At 37.5% G+C, this 21,392-nt stretch overlaps 1 protein-coding gene across 4 annotated transcripts in view; it reads right to left on the bottom strand.

Annotated features, from left to right (window-relative positions):
- The window catches only part of LOC103481471 (disks large homolog 5), a 32,196-nt gene extending 15,697 nt beyond the window's left edge, over window positions 1-16,499 (bottom strand). Inside the window, exons 1-12 of one of the 4 annotated variants that reach the window (XM_008436932.2) lie at window positions 16,277-16,496; window positions 15,790-16,184; window positions 8,695-8,781; window positions 7,937-8,105; window positions 6,597-6,740; window positions 4,892-5,063; window positions 3,094-3,350; window positions 2,597-2,909; window positions 1,707-1,937; window positions 537-721; window positions 302-427; window positions 29-161 (exon numbers count right to left, since the gene is read on the bottom strand). In XM_008436932.2, coding sequence (XP_008435154.1) covers window positions 29-161; window positions 302-427; window positions 537-721; window positions 1,707-1,937; window positions 2,597-2,909; window positions 3,094-3,350; window positions 4,892-5,063; window positions 6,597-6,740; window positions 7,937-8,105; window positions 8,695-8,781; window positions 15,790-16,069 — 2,097 coding nt within the window. In that variant the 5' untranslated portion in view covers window positions 16,070-16,184; window positions 16,277-16,496. Of the gene's footprint in view, window positions 1-28; window positions 162-301; window positions 428-536; window positions 722-1,706; window positions 1,938-2,596; window positions 2,910-3,093; window positions 3,351-4,891; window positions 5,064-6,596; window positions 6,741-7,936; window positions 8,106-8,694; window positions 8,782-15,789 lie in introns of all 4 variants that reach the window. The other 3 variants (XR_001775983.1, XM_008436933.2, XM_017301689.1) reach the window with 3 other exon arrangements.
- Window positions 16,500-21,392: the final 4,893 nt, after the last annotated feature.

Genomic DNA, 21,392 nt, shown 5'->3' with positions numbered 1-21,392 from the left:
ATTAATAAAAAAGCATGCCAACTCCCACCCTGTGCTTTTCCAGCTCTACAACTTCCGTTTCCCACTCTATGGAGTCTGTGTCTATGGCTGAGTCATGTGAACTGTGAGCCATTAGCTGGCGATATCTGGCTTCTGTCTCCAACTGGTCTTCCAACTTCTCTCTGAAAAAAAAAAACATGAAATGTTTTTTTCTTTTTAAAGTATGGTAGCCAAAATGCTTCACGGATAAGATAACATTGTAGTAGTTGGCCTATCRTCTAGCATGAGGAAAATAAAGGTAATGGGAAAAAAAGAGACACACTTTTGTTCTTTGAGTTCTCGCATAGCATCGTTCTTCTGCTTTCTCGTATCATCCAGATTTCTAAGAGCATCTGCCAGATCGCTCACAGCCCTGTCTCTCTCTCGTCTCAGGTTGTCGCATAACGTCCTGCAAAACAACGATAATGCCAGATCTTACAAAGGAATATTTTTGTGTCTAAATCTCTACACYAACAAGCAGAATAAATATATTTCTACATTTTGAACAGATTCTTTACCGAATGCTCTCCCTCTCTGCCACGATCTTGTCCCTCTCCTGGAAGGCCCAGTCCCGTCGACATTTAGCGACCTCTGCCTCTTGCAGCGCCTCCTTAAGCTCCTGAGAAATGGCCTCATACTGCTTCCTAAGAATCTCAATCTCTTTGTTGGCCCGTTCCATATCCAGAGTGGCAGAGTCTTGTTTCTGGAGCAAAGGATGAAAACATTAGGCTACAGATAATCATCATGTCCAAGTGTAAAAAAATAAAATAAATTGTGCTGCTGAAAGTCTAAAGAAATCCAGACCTGGAAGAAACATCAAATAAAMCACTTTCAACTGTAATTGCAGCAAAGGTTACATGTACAAAGTTTTCTTTAGAGGGGCTGAATATTGATCCAATCCACACATTTAAAATTTATTTGTAACAACTTTAAGAACAGACAACTTTCCCCACCCACTATTCATGTTGGTATGTTGTGCTACTTTTTGTTCGTCTTACAAAAAAATCTAATTAAAATGTACCGACATTTGTAATTGTAGAAAAACWTAGAAAGTATTTACACAAAGTAGCATTTCTCTGACTTAAAGGTTTTATCTGGTATTTTTAAAATCTAAAGGCCTTTGTGAGTTTTTCCAAAAGAAAACACTTCTTTTATATATTCTAAAGATATAGGTCAGCAATCAAAAACAAGCATGCTCTTTTGATTTAGAACAGAATAACCCACAGATTGGATTAAGTAGGGCAGTATGAGGTTTGTCAGACAGAATGAATGTAAAGGTCACTCAGTCTGCTGGAGTAAACCTCTTTTCTTTCTACATAAATCTCCTGTAGAAAGGCTGTTAAGTGTATTGAGAAGATAAATTAAGTCAACTGCTAAATTAGACTGCACTGTGCTGTTCATTTTTCATGCAGTGCAGTTTTCCTGGGCTCTTAAAAAGTCAAACGGTTGAGGCTCCACATTTTAATTAATGGCAATTTTCCTAATGCAGAACTCTTGAGTTAGACTGTAAATAATCTAACAATTACTGAAAACAGACTGAAGGGTGATGCATGCGCTTCAACAAGATCAATGGATGCGAACTGCCAAGCTTTACTTTGAATACAATATGAGGTCAGACGAGAGGATTATTGTCAGTCGGATAAATCAGTCCTACCGTTTGGACTGATGAATCACTTCTGTCTGGGTACCTGTCTGGCCTGGTAATACTCTCGCAGCAGCTGGTCCCTTTGGATGATGGCTTCAGTTCTCTCTTTGCGGGCCACATCCCTTTCCTCACGCACCGTCTCGATGTCCTTGCAGGCCTGGTTCAGCTCCTTCTGGGCCTCAGTTTTGTCCTTTACCTCATGGCAGTATTTCTCCAGCAGTTCGTTCTTTTCGCAAATAGCTCGGTCCCTGTCCACCAGCGCTGAAGCTAGCTCCTTCAAGTTACAAAAACATATGCAGAAATGTTCATTTATSCCAACTTTATAGTTCCTACTCATTTTTTCATGTCCAAAGAGTTTTTGGTCTGTCATATGACACAAAAAATACTGAGGGTCACTAAGAATTTATAGAAGATATTTCTAGACAAGGAAGCCTTTAAATAAAAACTGAACCTTGCAAAACCAGAAAATGTACAACARGGAAGGACGGACGGACAGATGTTAGGAAAGACAGAAAAATGGGGGAGAAGGAATGAAACAAGGAAGAAAAGAGAAATGCAATCAGGAAATGGAAGAAGAGTACAAGGAAGGAAGGACAGAAAGAATGGAGGTAGGGCACAAGGATRGAAAAACAGAAGAAAGAAGGGAAAGGAATAAGGGTAGAAGGAAGATAAAAAGTAAAGAGAAACAATGCAAGAAAGGAAAGAATGCAAAAATGTAAGACACAAGGGTTACAAGGTTTTGACACAAGGAAACAAGCAGGGAAGCAAGGAAGGAAGGATGAAGAACAAGCGCARCAAAGGAAGAACAAGGACCTTCACGACAATTCCCCCAATACTCATTTTTTTTTACATTTTTATCTTTACCAGGAAAAAAAMCCAAAACATACAATTTTTTTTTCAAACTACGCAGGAATCCCCCATTTCAGCTCTTACTTGCTGTAAAGCCTCCAACTCCTCGTTGGCCACTCGTCTCTCTGAGGAATTGTTCTTGAGTTTTGCCTCTGCCACCTCCAGCCCCGTCTGGAGCCTGTCCACCTCTTTGATCACCTGGTCCCTCTCGCTCATGATCAGGCGGTATTCGCTGATCACAGAGTCCCGCTCCTCCTTGTACTTATCGCAGTCCTTTACGGCCTTCAGCTGCTGGGTTTTAAGTCGCGTCGTCTCCGACTGCAGACGCTCCAGCTCTCGCTGGAGCTCCAGATTCTGGACTGTGGCCTTGGAGAGCTCATGTTGGGTGTTGTCRAACCTGAATCAAATAAGGATTTTACAGYTATTTATCTGTATTTTACAACTTGTAGAGTGCAGAACTCCATTCAGGAACTGAAATCAAGCACTATGTTTGCAGCATAATTACTTGAAACAGCCATTAGTCACTTTTTCTAAAATCATGTTTTCAGTTGACTTGTGGTGCCCAACTTGTGCAACTTTACCTCTGAACAGATGTGGAGAACTGCTGCTGGTAGTGGATAGCAGCATCCCTCTGTTTCGACAGGATGTCCAGGGTCTTCTGCAAACGATGATTCTCCTCCTCAAATTGGTCCAAACGGCTCAGGTCTGCGTTATGACTGGCCGTCTTCTCATTGTACCGCTTCCTCAAAGCTTCGTAGTCGCTTTTCATTGCCTCCAGTTTGTCCACGGTTGTTTCGTACAGCTTGTTCAGCACATCAGATGATCCTTCTCTCATCACCTGCAGTTTGGAAATAATATTTTCTTTTCTAAAAGTTTTAAGTGCTTTATTTGCAAAGTAGATTTCACCATGTTTAATAAAATGTAGATCTCATTATTGTTGGTCAAGTCTTACAAGTCTGTGCACAAAAAAGGAAATTTTGTAGAAGTGATATATTCATATTGCTTGATTGTTATTCACATTTTCTCACATTACTACAGCAAAGTTCAATGCATTTTATTGGGACTTTATGAAACAGACCAACACAAAGTCATGTGGACTTAAAAATGTGCTGGGCTTTTGTGTTCTACCCTTTGCAGAATTACCTTTTGCTGCAATTACAATGGCAAACTTTCTGGAGGCTCTAAAAATCTCAAACACACAAGGAGACTGGAATTTTTTTTCCTCATACTGCTTTGCACAACCCATATTTCTGTGTSCCCTACATGGCTTATGGCAAACTTCATACAGGAATTCCTAAAATGTTCTTTTAGTCAAACGACTTATCTGCTTCTTTTCTAACAAACCTCCCAGGCCTCAATTCATGCGGAGATTAAATTACACACTGATATTTACTGCTTCATTTACTGCTTGGTTACGTATTCAAAAATCACACCACACAAACCAGTCATAATTTTCCTCCCATGTCACTACTTTGTKTTGGCGTCTATTAAATAAAATTCCAATAAATTGCATTGCAGTTTATAGTTGTAATGTGACAATATATGAAAAAAGTTCAAGCGGAATAAATCTTTTTGCACCATCCTCCACTTCATATGACCTTTGTTCTTTTTAATTCAAGTACTGCCATATAGTAATCTTGACATGTAATAAAGCCYGTGGATTAAATGAGACATTTTRCCTTGAATGCAGCAAATTGACAAAACCTAAAAACAAATCCTAACCTCAGTACAAAAGTCTCTAAATGTTCCAAGCCTATTAACCAGTTTGTCAAACTCTACACTGACCATTTAGACTTATTTTCCTTAAAAATATTCAAGAAACATTTGAATGGAAGAACTTTAAACAGTGTGATCAACATCTAAAATGTCAACAACAAAGGTCCCTTCACTGAGCTAATTTGCTTCCTTATTTGAACGAGACCAAAGTTTGCCCTATAAAGACATYGGCTCTAGAGAGAACAAGAAATGCAATTACAATCAAACATTGCTCTAAAGTATTCCCTGTAGCTATGCAAAGATTTAATGATGCAACTTTTGAACTGCAATGAGGTTAAATACACCAAATGTCAAGTAAAATAACAATTAATAGAAAGGCACATCTCAAGTCGTTTCTTTAATTTCTAGAAATTGTTTGGTCCATGGAAATAAGGGAAGACCAGGACTGTCTGACCCAATTTGTCTAAACAATGATTTCTCCTTGGAGGTAATGGACTGAAAGACAGAATTTCAATTACATTCCGTTTCAAATGTCTAGATCCAGCTAATCACATGTCAAGGACATCCAGAGATGGAATGGAATGCAACAATATSCTCTGATAGTGCGCCTGGTTTGTATTCCATCCATGCTTTTTGTGTGTAAAAGTAAAAATGYTGAACTACCTGCTGGTGCAGAAGCCTCATGTCAGCCACCTCCCTCTGGTCTTCCTCATGCAGCCTCCTGAGCTCCTCACAGGTCTGCTTCACATGGTTGTGCTCTCTAACCAGCTGGATGTTGTGCTGCCTCACAGCCTCCAGCTCTTCTTTTAGCTGGTTGTGGTCACTCGCCAGACGTCTGCAAAGAATATTAGCAGTACTAGAAAAGTACTGAGCTTGAGGAGGCCTTTTCTAACAGCACACTAGAATTCACAGTTACAAAAAAAAAAAAAAAACACCCAAAAACTTTACTCTGAAGGGATTGGCTTTGAACAGAGATATTTTTCTTGACGTTATCAGTGTGTTTTAGAAGGAAGAGCATTTATCAGATGCAGCCAAGAGGCCAAACTGTTAAATCTGGAGGAGCTGCAAAGATCCAAAGGTTTAGATGGAACAATTTTGTAGACATGGGAGTTGCAAATGCAGTGGAATAAAAATAGTTTTTCAAAATATCTGTGTTAATGTGGCCCATTTTGTCTCTAGTTCAGAATTTCTTAATGCTGAAGCACAAGCAAGATAATTCAGCTCTTCTCTCTATGAAATTAACGTATACACATGACTGTTTTAAAGGAATTATGTCAGTCTAATTAAATACTCCAAGACAGCAGATAACAACAAGCTTAGACTTAAAAATATCTAACTTGACTGAGCTGAACTATTTCTCTATGTGGAGAAGCTGCTGTACTTTGATTATTCCCCACTTTATTTTCTTCATTAAATGCATTATGCAAATATAACAAAATTAAACAAAAAAAAAATCATCACTCCTTTAGTATAATAACAGGTATTTCTGAATAAAATGCTAAAAGTAAAACTTCAAATAGTCTTGCAATGTTCTCTTTTTTTGTTGCTGTTAATATAACCATAATAATAGACATGTTTAACCTTTTTAGCCCATAGCCACACAAATACTAATTATATCACAGAAAAATACACAAATTCTAATTAATCACTAAGGTTTAGTGATTAATTAGATTATGAAAAAAGTTCAAGAGGAATAAATCTTTTTGCAGCGTCCTCCACTTCATATGACCTTTGTTCCTTTTAATTCAAGTACTACCATATAGTAATCTTGACATTAGAGATGTGYCGAGGTCAACATGACCTACTGATATAATTACAGTTCACCTTTAGGTATGAATGTGATTTCCTATTGACCTGGTGCTTCATGGATAAATGCAGGGACAGACCAAAAAGCAGTAAATAAATACTTTCTGTGGAGAGCAAAACAGGCCCAGAAGGAGCGGCTTAAACACGGCAATAATCCTTCATCTGTTTGTTTGCATTGGGGGGCAGATGTTGGTTGCACACAGTTTGGGGGAAGAGTATGGCATCACTAAATCACACAAATGGACCAGCCTTTCCACCATGTCTACTCCGGACAGCTTATTCCACAGACCCATAAACACTCCGTTTGCAGCTTTATCCACATGGCACAGATGCTCAGCCATGAAAAGTGTTTTATTAATGAATACAGAGGTCAAATGGGCATGAGCAAGGGATGCAACTCTGATTTTAACCTACTCTCTGAATCTGRTGTTATAGACTTACAAAAAGAAGACTAAAACCAGTCTAACCAATCCGCTGACATGAGAATGAATGCACACAGCAAAAGAGAACCGGCTGTTAAAAATGTACAAAAAACATCCCATATASCAAATTTTCCACTTACCGATAGAAGTCTGCCTTCTTCACAGCCTCCTCGCATCTCTTCAGAGTGGTGCTGTGCTGGTTCTGCAGGGACTGCAGGTCTGCCATTGCCTTCATGCACTGCAGCTTTAGACGCTCGTAGTCGTGGCCTGATCTTGAGCTTAGTCTGTTTAACAGAGGGTAAAGGTGGAAGCAAAATAGTGATAAAATCCCAGTTAGGTTGAAGAAATTCACTTGAGTGTAAGAGAGCAATCACAACCATCAAAATTTCTGCCGACAGGAACAAAAAAAAGAAAAATTCAGTTACACAAACAAAGCGCATTTTAACAATTATGCATTTAGAATAAACTGGCTACAACATTCGCATCAACAGCTCACATGAGGGAAATTTCAAATTCCCTAGAAATAAAAAAAAAAATTCACTCCAGTGATCATTAAATATCAACCACCTATTACAGTATGTTATTTTTTTCAACAACATGCAGCCATTTGAGAAGATGTGGTGTACCACTGAGGTCTTGGGGCTAAACTATNGGAAGCAAAATAGTGATAAAATCCCAGTTAGGTTGAAGAAATTCACTTGAGTGTAAGAGAGCAATCACAACCATCAAAATTTCTGCCGACAGGAACAAAAGAAAGAAAAATTCAGTTACACAAACAAAGCGCATTTTAACAATTATGCATTTAGAATAAACTGGCTACAACATTCGCATCAACAGCTCACATGAGGGAAATTTCAAATTCCCTAGAAATAAAAAAAAAAATTCACTCCAGTGATCATTAAATATCAACCACCTATTACAGTATGTTATTTTTTTCAACAACATGCAGCCATTTGAGAAGATGTGGTGTACCACTGAGGTCTTGGGGCTAAACTATYTAATATACTGTATGGATATCAACAGGCCTCAGGAGGTGTAGAGTTCATTCTGAAGCAACTTCTCAAACTACAGATGCGTAGTTTTGCTTTAAAAAATAAAGCAAAACTCATTACAAAGATTCCATATTTTTATTACTTTATTTTATTTTGCCACTGCAATGATTGTTTTATGTTTGCATCTTTTAAAATTCTTTGAATTGTCTAGTTGAAATATGCTAAACACATTARCTTGTCTTGCCTAGTGATGTTTAACTTTTAAATTTTGTCAATCACATAAGGCGAATTCTTTTTGCAAAGTGCTGTGTCTGATAGACACTGATGCACCCCACCAACAGAAATAATGAGTTTTATCAAAGTCAGTGCTSGAGTCTCCCTGGAAATTTTAGAGCGCTTCATGTTTCCATAGGCCAGTCATTTTCCAACAGAATTCTTGCAACTATCCATCTTGTCWAAAGGATCAGCATTAAATTGTTTACATATACCTGCATTCATCAATAGAGTTTCCAGCTGTAGGGAGGGCCGCACGTTTGAGCAGTTCATCCCTCTCAMGAGTCACTTGTCTCAGCTGGAACAGCACCGTATCCATCTTTTCACTTGTCTGATGGACGTCGACATGGGCAGGAAGAGGGGAAGAGGCTTGACCAGAGGTACCTRCAGGAGTCAGCATGTTACTGAGGGTAAAAGCCTTCCACAAACTGCAAAAGAAGGAGCAGTTCATSCTATAAGATAAAACTGTTTACGTAACTATTTCAAATTGAGAATTAGAATGAAAAAGAAGCCAAAAAAAAAAAGGCAGATTTTGGTAAGGTCACAGGACAYATCTCCAAAAATAAAGAGCATTTGTTATTGTGTTCATTTGCAAAGTGCATACATTCTCAACTGCCATTATTTATTTTCAGTGTTGGGGGTGGGGGAAAACTACAAGTTTAAAATTACAATTTTACTGTTGACTGCTGCAATAGGTATTGCAGCATGTGCTGCTCAAATCCTCCGTCCCTGGGAGAATGATCAAATGAACCAACTCTGCGTGTCTGTGTGTGTGCATGGTGCTAGAGTGTTTCTAAATCGTTCTCACATCTGTCTAATCACTTGCATGTGCTCACAGTCTAAATAGCAAACAACCAGTCACAGTGTTATTTATAAAACTGTGGTCGGATCCTCAGAACAGACTGCTTTTATGTAGGGGGGGTAGAAAATGTTTTGTTCACAAATCTTTATACATGTTAAATGTGTAACTCACCAGGGGTGCCACACTCACCCAAGCTGCTGAGTGAGCTGCTGCTCTCTGAGTCTGATGGCATGGTGGACAGAACGCTGTAAGTAGACCCTGTGGGACGAACAAAAACATTAAAGTCAGCTCCGTGGCTGCATTATGGGTCGATGATTATCTCCGGCATTGTGTGGCACATCAAGGCTCCACAGCTCGAGTTACAATCAGGAACCTTTAGTGGGAAAAAAGAAGTCCAGCTGGAGGAATAAAAGCTGGGACTTTCCCCAACTTTGGATGACAAGCCTGTGGGCTTACAGAGTGTAGCTAATTATCAGTTGGGCAGGAACTTTGAATACAGACTCGCCGGGGCCCCAAAGAGGCTGCAGTCTTCGAGCTTCTTCTTTTATCTCCTCTGACAACAACACACCATCCTCTATGCAAAAAGCCCCTTTACAGAGTACAGTGATTTATAATTAACTGTAATGGAAGAACAAGACTTAACATTATAAAGAAGACTATGAAATTTGACTACCTGATGAGGGAGTAATGACAGAACAGAATCAGGTTAAATATAAAATGCAGTTTATTTTCAGTTATTGGTAATTCACTTGCTAATTTTCTCAATCCTTTGATTAGACGAATTAAATCTAGAATTTTTATGCAGCAGGTCGACAAATTCTAATCAAGCAGTGCAGTTGTAATWCATCATTAAAGGGTCGTATGTGGGGAAAAAAACACAAACATGTAATTCTGATGCTATTGCAATTATATTAATTGGGTGACATTTTTGCTTTTTTGTGARCTTTTCTTTATAGACCTCTAAAAATGTGCATTAGATGTAGACATCAAGATCAGTCAAAGTCTATCCTCTATGCTACATATATTATTGGTTTCAAGAGTCTGAATGCACGGCACTTGAAATATAACATCCGACCAATTACTCCGTAATTTTCACGTACAAAGACTCTTTGCTCTCCTGCCCACTTAAGGTGGATTATATGGATTTTGCCAACATAAACTCAGTTTAACTGCAAGAGAATCAATAAAAAATACAAGACAGTTTCTAAAAACAATCAAGGTTTTCATGACTTTCCTAACTGCTGTTTGGCATTAAAAAAAGGCTTTCAAGGGAGGGAAGGTTTGATGAAGACAGAACGAAAGAGCACTTGCAGTTCCTGATCCAAAGTGAGAAACCACAAAAACACCAAATGAAAGGAGACAGAAAAGACAGCTCTCCAGTCTGGGTTGAACAAACATAAAAAAAAAAACAAAATAAAAAATAAAAAGCCAAGTTTTTGTGAAGATTTGCCTGTCGCCCAAGCCAAGCTGCTGGAGCGTGGCAAYTGCAAACCTGGTGTGGTTAAGTTTTTCATTTTAGTAAGCCAACAGTCTGACTCCAGACCACAAATTCTTTCTTCACTGGTGGTTCTGGTGTTTAATACCGATGGGTTACTTTGGTGGAGCTAAAAACCTGTTTTTTTTTTAGTATTAATATTATTATTATTTGTCCGTATGCGACAGACTGGCGACCTGTCCAGGGTGACCCTGCCTCTCGCCCGGAACGTTAGCTGGAGAAGCACCAGCAACCCTCCCGACCCCACTRAGGGACAAGAGTGTAAGAAAATGGATGGATGGATTATTATTATTTCTTCCCTGGCCTAAAGTGAAAATKACCAATTATGCCATACAATAACTTTTTATTGTTTTYGAGAATCTAACAGGTTAGCAATAACCATTAGGTTCTCTTAATATTCACATTTAGAGTTTATGCCACTCATTTCCTGCCTATCCCTCTCTCAGAAAATGTGTGAAATGCATTACTTTTTAGCAATAAAAACAAAACAAAACATGAGTATTGAGTAAAAAGTTGCTTACTGGTAGATTTGATTTTTAATTATTGGTTCATACTACTCTTTCATAAGTTCTACATAAGTTCTCCCCCACTTTTTTAATCCTGAAAAAAATWTGAATCTCTTCTTTAAAGTGCAATCGTTATCTCAAATGAAAAGGTAAAGAAATCATAATTTACATGGGTTTTGGTAACATATCAGACTGATATGTTTATGTATACTTTAAAATACATCTTTCGTTAACCCAAAAGATTTGTCATTAGGTCCAAATAAAAAAGAATATATGATTTAAACTGGTTCAATAAAGCAAAGAGTGTTAAACTGTTTCCAACAAACTCRAAAGAAAAGATCAAATGAATTCTAATAAAGTGCTACAGAGAGCTGGAAACTTGGTTTAAAAGGCTGGCCTTGATCAAAAAACCAGCACTGCACATTTACTGACGTCTTACTTGGCGGACGAATGAACAGCTTATAGTTTGGTTAAATCAGCATCTTCCATCCATGATGTGAAGCAGTCCAGTGTAGATCTGGGGCAGCCAGGACCATGACAAACGATTCTATTTACCCAAGTCCCAGTACTCCAAATAAATCCCCGCCTGGCTGGGTTCCCTCTAACTAAGGGATACTATGAGCAGAGACTACATGGAGCCAAGCTAACATGCTTCACTCTTGTTTTTTTCTCCCAGCAAATGACAGAAAAAAGAAGAAGAAAAAAAAAGAAAAAGACTGATGTGCCTCAGGAATCGTACCATCGCATGGATCAAGCTCTTTTTGTTCTTGCTCCAGCTTGAGTTTCCCATGACTTTGACAAGGTGTGCTGTGTTTGAACTGTGGTAGTCTTATGACTTTGAACACACTGCAGTCCAACACTCGYCGCTTAGATGCTTTATTAAGATTTAGTYGCTTAGTAATTTGTCTATTCTGTTCTCCTAACCAGGTTTTTAAAAGTGGTTTGGAGGAAGAGTTTTCTAGGCTTTTTGAAAGTATTTTAAACTAAAAGGCGTTTTTTTAATATGTGGCAAGTACTTTGCCATTTTGAGAAAAGGATTTTTTTTTTTGCCAAGACATCCAACTATGACCTGTAATATTAACACATACAGCATCTTAAAAAATTACCCATAGCCCTTAAATTTTTCCACATTTTGGCACATTGCAACCACAAAATATACAGCTTTTCCTTGAGGTCTTATGTAGTAGACCAGTACAAGGTAGCATATACTTGTGAAGTCGTTGTGAAATTATACATGGTTTTCAGAGATTTTTTGCACATCCAGAAACTTTGTGCATTTTTTTGATTGAATGAACAGCACTTGAATAGAAATTGTTCAAACCTTCAAAAGCAGAACACTAATCACACAAAATATGGACTGGGTGATCACCCAGGCCAAACACGGCTCTGTAGAGTTATAGTTTTCAGGGATTGAACAATCATCATTTAAAAGAATCCAACATCTAAAGCCTAATGAACCATTACAGAAAAGTTTAAATTATTTTTGCAAAGGTTAGACTTTGTGTTTCATGTTTTCTAAAAATCACAAGTACTTGTGCCCAAACATAAAACCCAAAAAAACTAATTTGCTCTTCTGAGAAATCAAAAGCAACCCTTCTAGAGGGAAACCAGTTTGCATTAAATAAAAGGTTAGTAATAATGGACACGTTGGCTGTTTAAGGTCATTTATTAGTCACTGATTAAACAGCAGCAGAAAATGCTCCTTGCAATATAAGTAAATAAAGCAAACCATACAGTGAGCTGGTTCGCGAAAGCAGCTGCTGTTAAATTTATAAAGTGATGTGCACTCCCCAATTCAGCACACAATTCTGATTTTTGCAAAGAGAAATTATTGATGACCAAATGCTGAAAAGAAGGAGCAAAAAAAATTCAAATTAATTATTGAGAGGTAGGGTTGGGCAGAAGAGTCAGGTGATATTTTTTTTTTTCTTACATTACTTCAGAACTACTTTCAATTGAAGCAGCAATTTGAAACAACAGTTTTTGGCATTTGATTTGTAGAATCAATTGTTTTTTCACATAAACATGAGTTATTTTCCTCAGCAACGTCTGGGGGCTGTAAACCCTGGACTCACTAGTTGGAGGGAATAGTTATCTATTGAATTTTCATTACTTTGACATTATGTGGACAAATTTAAATTAAATTCCATTACACAGATAAAATATCAAAAATAAATTGGCATAACACTGCATAATATACATGTACACAAGCACTTCTGAATGTTTAGGCTTCCTTTTTTGTCACAGAATAGATAAGAAATAATTTTAATTTACTAGGGAAATTGAGGCGTACAAGCAGGTGTTCCTGTCTCAAATCACTTTTAATTCAAAATGATTTACATAATGTAAACATAACATTAATGCAAGTGCAGTGGTTAAGTAAAGGAACGTGATGAAAAGTTGGAACACAGACTTAATGCTGTTCCAGTAATATTAATCAAAGACAAGTCAGGATTTCAGCATTTTTGCAATTTTCTGGAACTTGGTTCCAGATTAGAGAGGGTGGGGGGTAAAAACKGAGACTGCTTCTCCATGTTTGGTTCTGATTCTGATGCAGAGTAGACTTTAACTAGGAGACCTGTGGTCTGGAAGATTGATACAATGATGGCAACAGATCATTTATCAATAAACTAACATAAAAGTCTATTCTATCATAAAAATCCCAATAAAATTCATTGAAGAATGAAGTTGTAAAGAAGCAAAATGTGGATGAGGTCCACATGTGCTTAGCAAAAAGAAAAAGTATGTCTGTACAATGAGATTCTCCAAATATACCAAATCTTCAATACTGTAGTTTTATTTAGCTAAATATTTTTTTTTAATTACTGTAAATTTAAAGACTCACCATCTTTACATAATATATGGCTTCAACAAAGTTGTAAGGAAATATCAGCACTAGTGATATCACAAACAAAATATAGAAGCTAAAAAGATTTTGCTGTTGAAAATAATCCCAGGTTTTTCCTTTTGTAGTTTGATACCAAGATAATACCCGAGCCATGATACACACCCTGATAATCTGCTGCCATCATTTTATTGTTCCTGATGAAAAGGGAGAAACAATGCCTAAACAAAAAGGGTTCTCCTGTCAAGTCCTAGAGCAATGGTTATATAAAAGCAGCAACCATCTTAGTTTATTAAATACACATAGCGCTTCAAAAAATGGTGTTATATGAATCATATTTCAATTTTAGGGACTTTTTCTACCACAGTAAACATTTCAGAGTTGATATTTGAGAATGACCCAGAGTTCACCAGTAAACCTGTCCACATTCATTCATTTTTTGGGGCTTTTTTGTGACTAATACACATTTAAAATGTTTTAGATACACCGATAGTAACAGGTTTTGGGTTTCCAAAGGAAAGGCCCATGTTTAGGCTGTGCAGTGGCGGAACCTGTCTGCCCAGTAGTAAAGGTTACCTTAGCACATTTGCGACCTTTGTGTCTACCAACAGGAAGATGCACATTGCAGCATGTGCTCTCTTGAGCTCTGATGCATTGTGGGATCCCTCAACGATCCCACAACGCATCACTGCACAGACACATTTTATCACATGGCAAATTAACAAAGCATGCATGCACATGAAAAAAAAAACTATATAGATGTGTAATTACACAATGAATACATTATTTAACACCTTACTGAGTTCCCCAGGCATGATACAATGGTTAAGGCCGAACCGAGCATCTAGCAGTGGAAATACTAAATCTTCTGGCCTATAAAGATGCAGTGAGGAAGACTGCTGAGCAAGGAACATGTACCAATGTGAATTATACTGCTGAATACACCAAGAGCATGAGATAAATCAAAGTCTATTTAGCTTACAGAGTTCACAGATGCAGAGGTATTTCCGAAACGTAAGAATTTGTRTTTCAAGGAGAAAGACCGTCATAAATAGTCATTGTGGAGTGAGAGAAAGAGAACTTTTAAAGGCAGTGGGTCACAGAATAGTGATGTGTTAATGATGTGAAAATGATTGCAATTGGATGATTTTATGCTTGACCTAAAACAATCAGTGGTAGGTTTTGCAGTATGTCTTCCACTTTTCCTTTCTGATTACTATGAGTAAAGTTGGAAAGTTGTAAATGAAGTAGACTTTTATTATTTTTGGCTGCGTCTTATTTGTACAGAAACGGCTGTACCACAACATTTGGGTTTTTACTGTATTCGTAGATTTCCAGATACATAGTGAGAGAACTCTGACTTTAGACTATTGTGAAATATCTTTTTTTTTTTTTTTTTTTTTTTACAATAGGCTACATACTAACTTTGTCAAAACAGTTACATTTATATTATGATCACAGGGTGAAAAAGATATGTATTCTGAAAGTTGTGATTTATGGTACTTAGAAAGGAATCATATTCAGCTTAAATGGGATCAGTTTAGAAATAAATGTGGACCAGAAAATCTGACCAGTGCGTCTCTCAGGGCATTTCTATTCCTGCCAACAGCTCAWYGAGAATGGTGCTTGATAAAGGTTTAAATTCCACAAGCYAAGTGTTATTTAAGGATTATTTTGTTTAAATTAAAGCACAAWCCATGGCATTTTTCATGTCATTAGYAAATTAATTGAAGTCAAAGTAYAGCTCCTGAATTTATTCACATTTGCATGTCAGACTATAAAGCTCTCATCTGATGAGAGTACCTTCTCTTGCTTGTGCCAAGTCCCTTACAAAGCTTCCGTTGGATTTTTTCTTTATTAAAATAAAATTCTTTGTAACGTGACAAAACGTGGAAAAGTTCAAGTGTTGTGGTTAATTTTCACTGTTGTGTGAAACACAGACCATTCMGTTTTTTGCATTTAATCAGTCAACCACAGTTTATGTAACAATGCAACTAACTGTGTTGCAGCAGAACAAATCCAACTGATGTTCTCCATTCTTACACACATTTAATTCTTAGCTCATTCATTCGACTTTGACATTGGGGTAATTGATTTTCTCACACAGACACAATTGAGCCAGTCATGTTACTGTATTGATTGTTTGAATCCATTTATTTTAGGTCCATTAAGTAGCTTTCACAAAAAGGCTGGCTGGGGGTGCTTTCAGTGACATAACAAATGCGACACGCATAATGGTGTGTGTATAAATCACATGACGGCCCAAAGGGAAAGTTGTGCCCTTTATCAAATTGTCAATAAGTCTGTTTTACTATTCTAAGAAGAGTTTCGAAATTGTTTTTGAGTTAATATTATTTTATGGAGCAGCTCCACTCTTTCTGGTAATTAAACAGTATATAAGTGTTATGAGTGTGCCTTACCTGTGGTGCCATCCAGCAGCAGGGAGTGCAGGTGAGGGTGAGTCGCCTCTAGAGCCGTGCAGAACTCCGCGAAGCAGTCCCGGTCCTTGCTCAACAGTATCTTCAGGAGAAGGTCCACTTTCTCAGAACCGGAGACGCAGTGGTGTCCCAGCTCCCTCAGCTCCGACTGACTGAGGGCCCCACGGCGAGCCAAAACGTCCACGACTCGGTCCGCGTCTGTTATRGACTCCACTAAGTTYTGGTAGCATTTCTCCAACAACTCTTTATGCTGGAGCTCCATCTTCCTTCCCCCCTCCTCCTCCCCGCTTCGAAGTCTCTCTCCGYGTWAGTCGACCTCACTTCGGGCGAGCTACTGAAAACTGTCCCGCTCGACCCACTCGGGACGGTTTTCAACCCTAAATGAAGGATACACAAGAAGAAGCCATATTTGTTGCCTGAGGCTGTTGACTGAGCAAAGATGACAACACATTTTTTTTTCTCTCCCCACCCGACGCCCGACGCTCCGTCCTTCTCGAGAGAAAAATAAATAAATAAACCTCTGCTACTTCGAGCTGGACTSTGACGTGCTACGAAGGGAAACTAAGCCAGAATTTGAGTTCTTTCAGCATTTTGAAAACTGTAAAAACTCTCTTACAGCCCTGTCTGTGACTACAAACTCCGCCATGTCTCACCCTACAAGTAACCGCATCGATTCTGCAACCAATCATATTTCTGAGTCATGGACGTTTAAGGTAAATGTGGGCGGAGCTTAGTTCTTAAGAACACCTGGCTCCCCGCCTCTCTAATCACAGATATTACAGTAAAACTRAACGTATCGGCAACCTTGTATGGAGAAAATATTTATTCACATTGCCATGCAAAAGTATTCACACCCTCAAACTTATTTTCCTCTTTTTTTCTGTGACACCACACTCCATATTTCTCAGACCGTGATAGACCATCACAAAACAGCGTCCAGTTGCTTAGTGGAAGAAAAAAGTAGTAACACCAAACTGAACAAAATAGAGGATTTGAATGACGGAAAACTAACACATTAAGGTGTTCAGTTTTCCGACATTGTCTCCACAGTAGTGTCAGCATCATGCTATGGGAATGCATTTCTTTAGCAGAGGCAGGATTGATGTCCGTGTGTTATGGCCTAGTCAAAGCTAAATCGCATTGAGAATAAGGGTTAGAGATGTGTCTTTGAAATTTTGTCATATTTTGTGATATTTAAAAAAAAAAATCAAAATTTCTTTGTCTTTCTTACTGTTTATTCAATGTCACATGCTGTTTTTATTTATTATTATTATTATTATTATTATTATTATTATTATTATTATTATGTAAATCACCTTGAAATGCCTTGCTGCTGAAATGTGCTATACAAATAAAATTTGATTGATTTGATTTTAAATTTATTCGGATAATGATAAGGCCATTAATGATCCAAAAATAAGTATTTACCATTTCTTTGTGGCCTTTTTAGGCAACTGTTCAGCTCTGAATGAATGTCACTTTTAAAAACATACCAATTTTGAAATAGGCTTGGCAAATTTTAATCACTAATCTGTGCACACATTTAATTAGATTTTGATATTTGTTTATGTTCTCGTGATACCAAGAGTGGAAATCTTTTTTTTTATTTCTCTTTGTCAGGACAAACCAAATTTCTTATCATAATAAGAACTCTTCCCCAATAACTATACAATCAATGCCTATTTCTAGTTGAGAAAAAAAGGCAAAATAATTATGAGCAGTAACCAGTTATAAATTATATTTACTTACTGTACTGGCCTAGGGTGGGAGGTACATGTTTGTAGATACTCATGCACCACTTTGTGTCGGTCAATCAGTTGTGGTTGTAACTTGGCAAAGAGCAAAAAAGCTCAAGCGATATAAATACAATGAAATGTAAAGCATGTTGTTAGTTATTATAACTGTATTTTTAAGCAGCTTCACTATATTGTATTTATGAGGATTTGGAGTCTCGTCTGTAGCAAGCTCAAACATACAGGTACTGACTTTACAGCTTAGCACAGTACACAGTGTGCCTGTACATTTAAGTTTGAAASACTTTCAACAATGTTATGTAACATCTCAAATAATTTGCTCTGCCTGCTGGGGAAATCCATTTGGTTCTCACCAAGCGAGCTAGTTGCAGTATTTAGGAATTACCGTCGCCGAAGCATCAAATCAGCACGAGGGGTTGCAGTAAAAACATTAATGAACACATTTTGTGATCGTTTTTCCTCCCTGTATAGTTAATTTGTTATCCTCGTTTGTGTGTGCAGTCATTTTATTGTTTAAAATTTGATGCTCTTTGCTATTGTGTTTTACAGAACACTAGAGGAAAGATGTTAAGCCTCCGGACAGCGATATCTGCCGCCGCATCTCATTATGCGTTTGTTGTCCATCTAATCCTGGGGGTTTGTAATTTGCTTGTATGCACTCATGAAGTTTAAAGCAGGATTAGGCCCCTGGCAACCAAATGTCACTTAGTTGTACAGTCCTCATTGGACAGCTGGAGAAAATCCACTGCAAATCAACAATTCAGCCAATACTTACTGATTGTCAAAACTTCAGTGATTACATCAGTGACTGGCAACAAGAACTTAAAATATGTATATATATAGATATATATATACACGAGTTGAATTTTACATTTATTTCATGACTCGTATGTCTATGAATAACATGTAGCCTAAAGCAGACAAATGTTCATTGTCTGCTCGTATACGTCACYTTCCAAGATTATTGACACTGGTCTTAAACTAAATGTGTCCATTAATATAGAAGCAAAATCATTTTATGTCCTAGTATCGCAAGTATGTCATAAAGATGTCTTTCCACATGCACAGACAGTAAAGTTGTGGTATTAGTATACATTAATGCATGCAACCTGTTAAAGGCTAATGCAGCTACAATGCTGTTGGGATTCCACATGCCAATCATTCATTTACTGCACGAGTCCGGTACGAGGGCTRCAAAGCTGCAAACAAGAAGTCTTTGAATAAAGTCATTTAAGATTGCAGAAAAGCCCATCGGGTGCCCTTTGACCCCTTTGGAAAACCTTGCCACAGAACACAGAATAAACAGAGCAGAAAACATCTTCAAGAACCAAACCCATCACGATCATCTCCTCTTTGACATGCTGGAGACGCAACAGCCTGCCAGAGGAGCAAAAACAACCACTCAGAAACTGCTTTMACCAACTGTCACCTGCACAATCAACAAACTTTGAAAATGCTAACTTTGATGTGTATTTGTGCACTTTTATTGCATCAAGTATCTTTTATAGTCCATAGTTTAAACATATTATTAGGATTCTGCTTTTTTTGTGTTTGTGTACGTTGTTTTGTTTATGTTGTGTAAAAGAGATGATTCTGACAACTGAAATCCTAATTGGTCAGGTGAAATCAAAACTATTCTGCAACACAACAAAAACTTAATAARTTGGAAAGCACCTCATGACTATYGTTAGACGACCGGTAACACCGTGGGTCTGTTTCTCTTTCAAAGTCCCTGCAAACCTTACAGCACGTGGCATTGTGAACTCTTTGAAATATCAGGAAATTTTACATAAAAGTCTAAAGGCCTCTGATRGAAAAGCTAAATGATTCCTTATAAGGTAGAAAATTGTTCACTAGACGTCCAGTTCCATGCCCATCACACTCCTWCGGTRTGATGGGCATGRGCTTAWAATYTGTGGGGTGAGTGGAACAGAACAATCTAAGAGTGGAGCCACAGCGAGATCATGAAAAGAGGAAAAGTCAAAGAATCCTCTCTCTAAAATGCATCAACCTGCTGATATATTATGACAAGACTAAGTTCTGTCAAATTAAAAAAAGTGGTTGTGCAAAGTACTAACAGCAGAGCTACTAATAAAATGGAAATCTTTCCTCACAAATTAAAGGTTCTCAAAATAATGGTGGATTTAACAAAATTTTTATTGTGAGACTACAGTTTAGTCATGCAATAAAATGTCAAGACATTTGAGGATTTTTYATGTCATACCAATAAGTGTCTTATAGGAGCTTTATCTGTTTGCATGTAGCCAAGCTGTGCGTCTTTTGATCACATCCACGTTAATATTTAAAGAATGTTGTCTAGAAATCAGGATCAGGCAGGAGTGCAGTCTCCTAAAATAAAAACCCCATGAAAGCCCCTCCTTTGATTTCCTTTTGACCTATATTTCAGGAGGTATCAGTGCAGACAGTCCTCGCTGAATGGAGAATACACATATAAAACGTAAAATATTTATCCGTCTTTGTCGTCGGGCTGGTGGCTTCTTTTCATTTATGTGAGTAATGGTGAAGTTAGAAAAGAGAGGCCATTTGTCTCAACAATACTTTCCCTCTGAGGCTGCACTTTAACGCGAGTGAACAAGACAGAAAGAAGACTTTAGGACAGCCACATCTCCTATTTATAGCCTTTGGAAGAGCTCTGTGTTGCATATCACGTAAAGCACAAWGTGGACCTGAACATCATTTTACTTAGTAATTTTTACAGTAAAGGAAATTGCTTACTTTGGCCACATAAAAGGCAACTTTGAACACAAAGGTGCACAGAAAAGGAAGCTTGCAAAACAGTAAYTGTGCAGAAAAWTTTTGAAAATCCAATGTTTCTCACAAAACAGTAAACACAATCAATATGTGCTAAGCTACATTTATTGGCATAAAAATGTGAATTATAGTTGGGACCAAAACATTTTAATTTCTACACTAATGACGTTTATGGAATATCTGGTAAGCCACGTTTATTGGGAGTAGATTACACAAATGTTTTATTCTAGAAGTGACTTAAAAATTGTAGTAGAAAATGTGNAAGGAAATTGCTTACTTTGGCCACATAAAAGGCAACTTTGAACACAAAGGTGCACAGAAAAGGAAGCTTGCAAAACAGTAATTGTGCAGAAAATTTTTGAAAATCCAATGTTTCACACAAAACAGTAAACACAATCAATATGTGCTAAGCTACATTTATTGGCATAAAAATGTGAATTATAGTTGGGACCAAAACATTTTAATTTCTACACTAATGACGTTTATGGAATATCTGGTAAGCCACGTTTATTGGGAGTAGATTACACAAATGTTTTATTCTAGAAGTGACTTAAAAATTGTAGTAGAAAATGTGAAGTGGTTGTGTTTTTTTATTACTCTTAATCTAGCAGCTTCATTAGCAGGAGAGGAGAGAAGGTCAATCCAACTGCTGTTGTAGCTGACACCCCTCCAAATAAGAAAGCATAAAAATAAGTTGGTTTGGAGAAAATGAAGAAGCTTTTTGACTCGAGGTATAGCAGAGTTTGATCTCTGGTGATTGTTTTCTGGGAACTGATGGACCAAAAACTTATATTTTAGAGAGAAAGGGGGACATGTCTCTTGATAATACTCTGAGCATCCAATTCTTTTTTAACCAGTCACAGATAGAGTACATAAAATKAATACATAAAGTGTGCAAAAGAACAGAACAGTGTTTTGCATTCATTGGAAAGTTTGTATTTGCCACATATTTCTCCATAGAAAAGTTACTGTATATTTGCTACAGCAGTATAGATAAATCTTTTGTCTTGCAATAAAATAGCATTACATCTTAACACATAATCAAGAGAAGATCATGTT

Source organism: Poecilia reticulata, linkage group LG19, assembly GCF_000633615.1.
Source record: "Poecilia reticulata strain Guanapo linkage group LG19, Guppy_female_1.0+MT, whole genome shotgun sequence".
Classification (NCBI taxonomy): domain Eukaryota; kingdom Metazoa; phylum Chordata; class Actinopteri; order Cyprinodontiformes; family Poeciliidae; genus Poecilia; species Poecilia reticulata.
The sequence above is the reverse complement of the archived record's forward strand: the minus strand, read 5'-3'. Positions and strand labels throughout refer to the sequence as shown.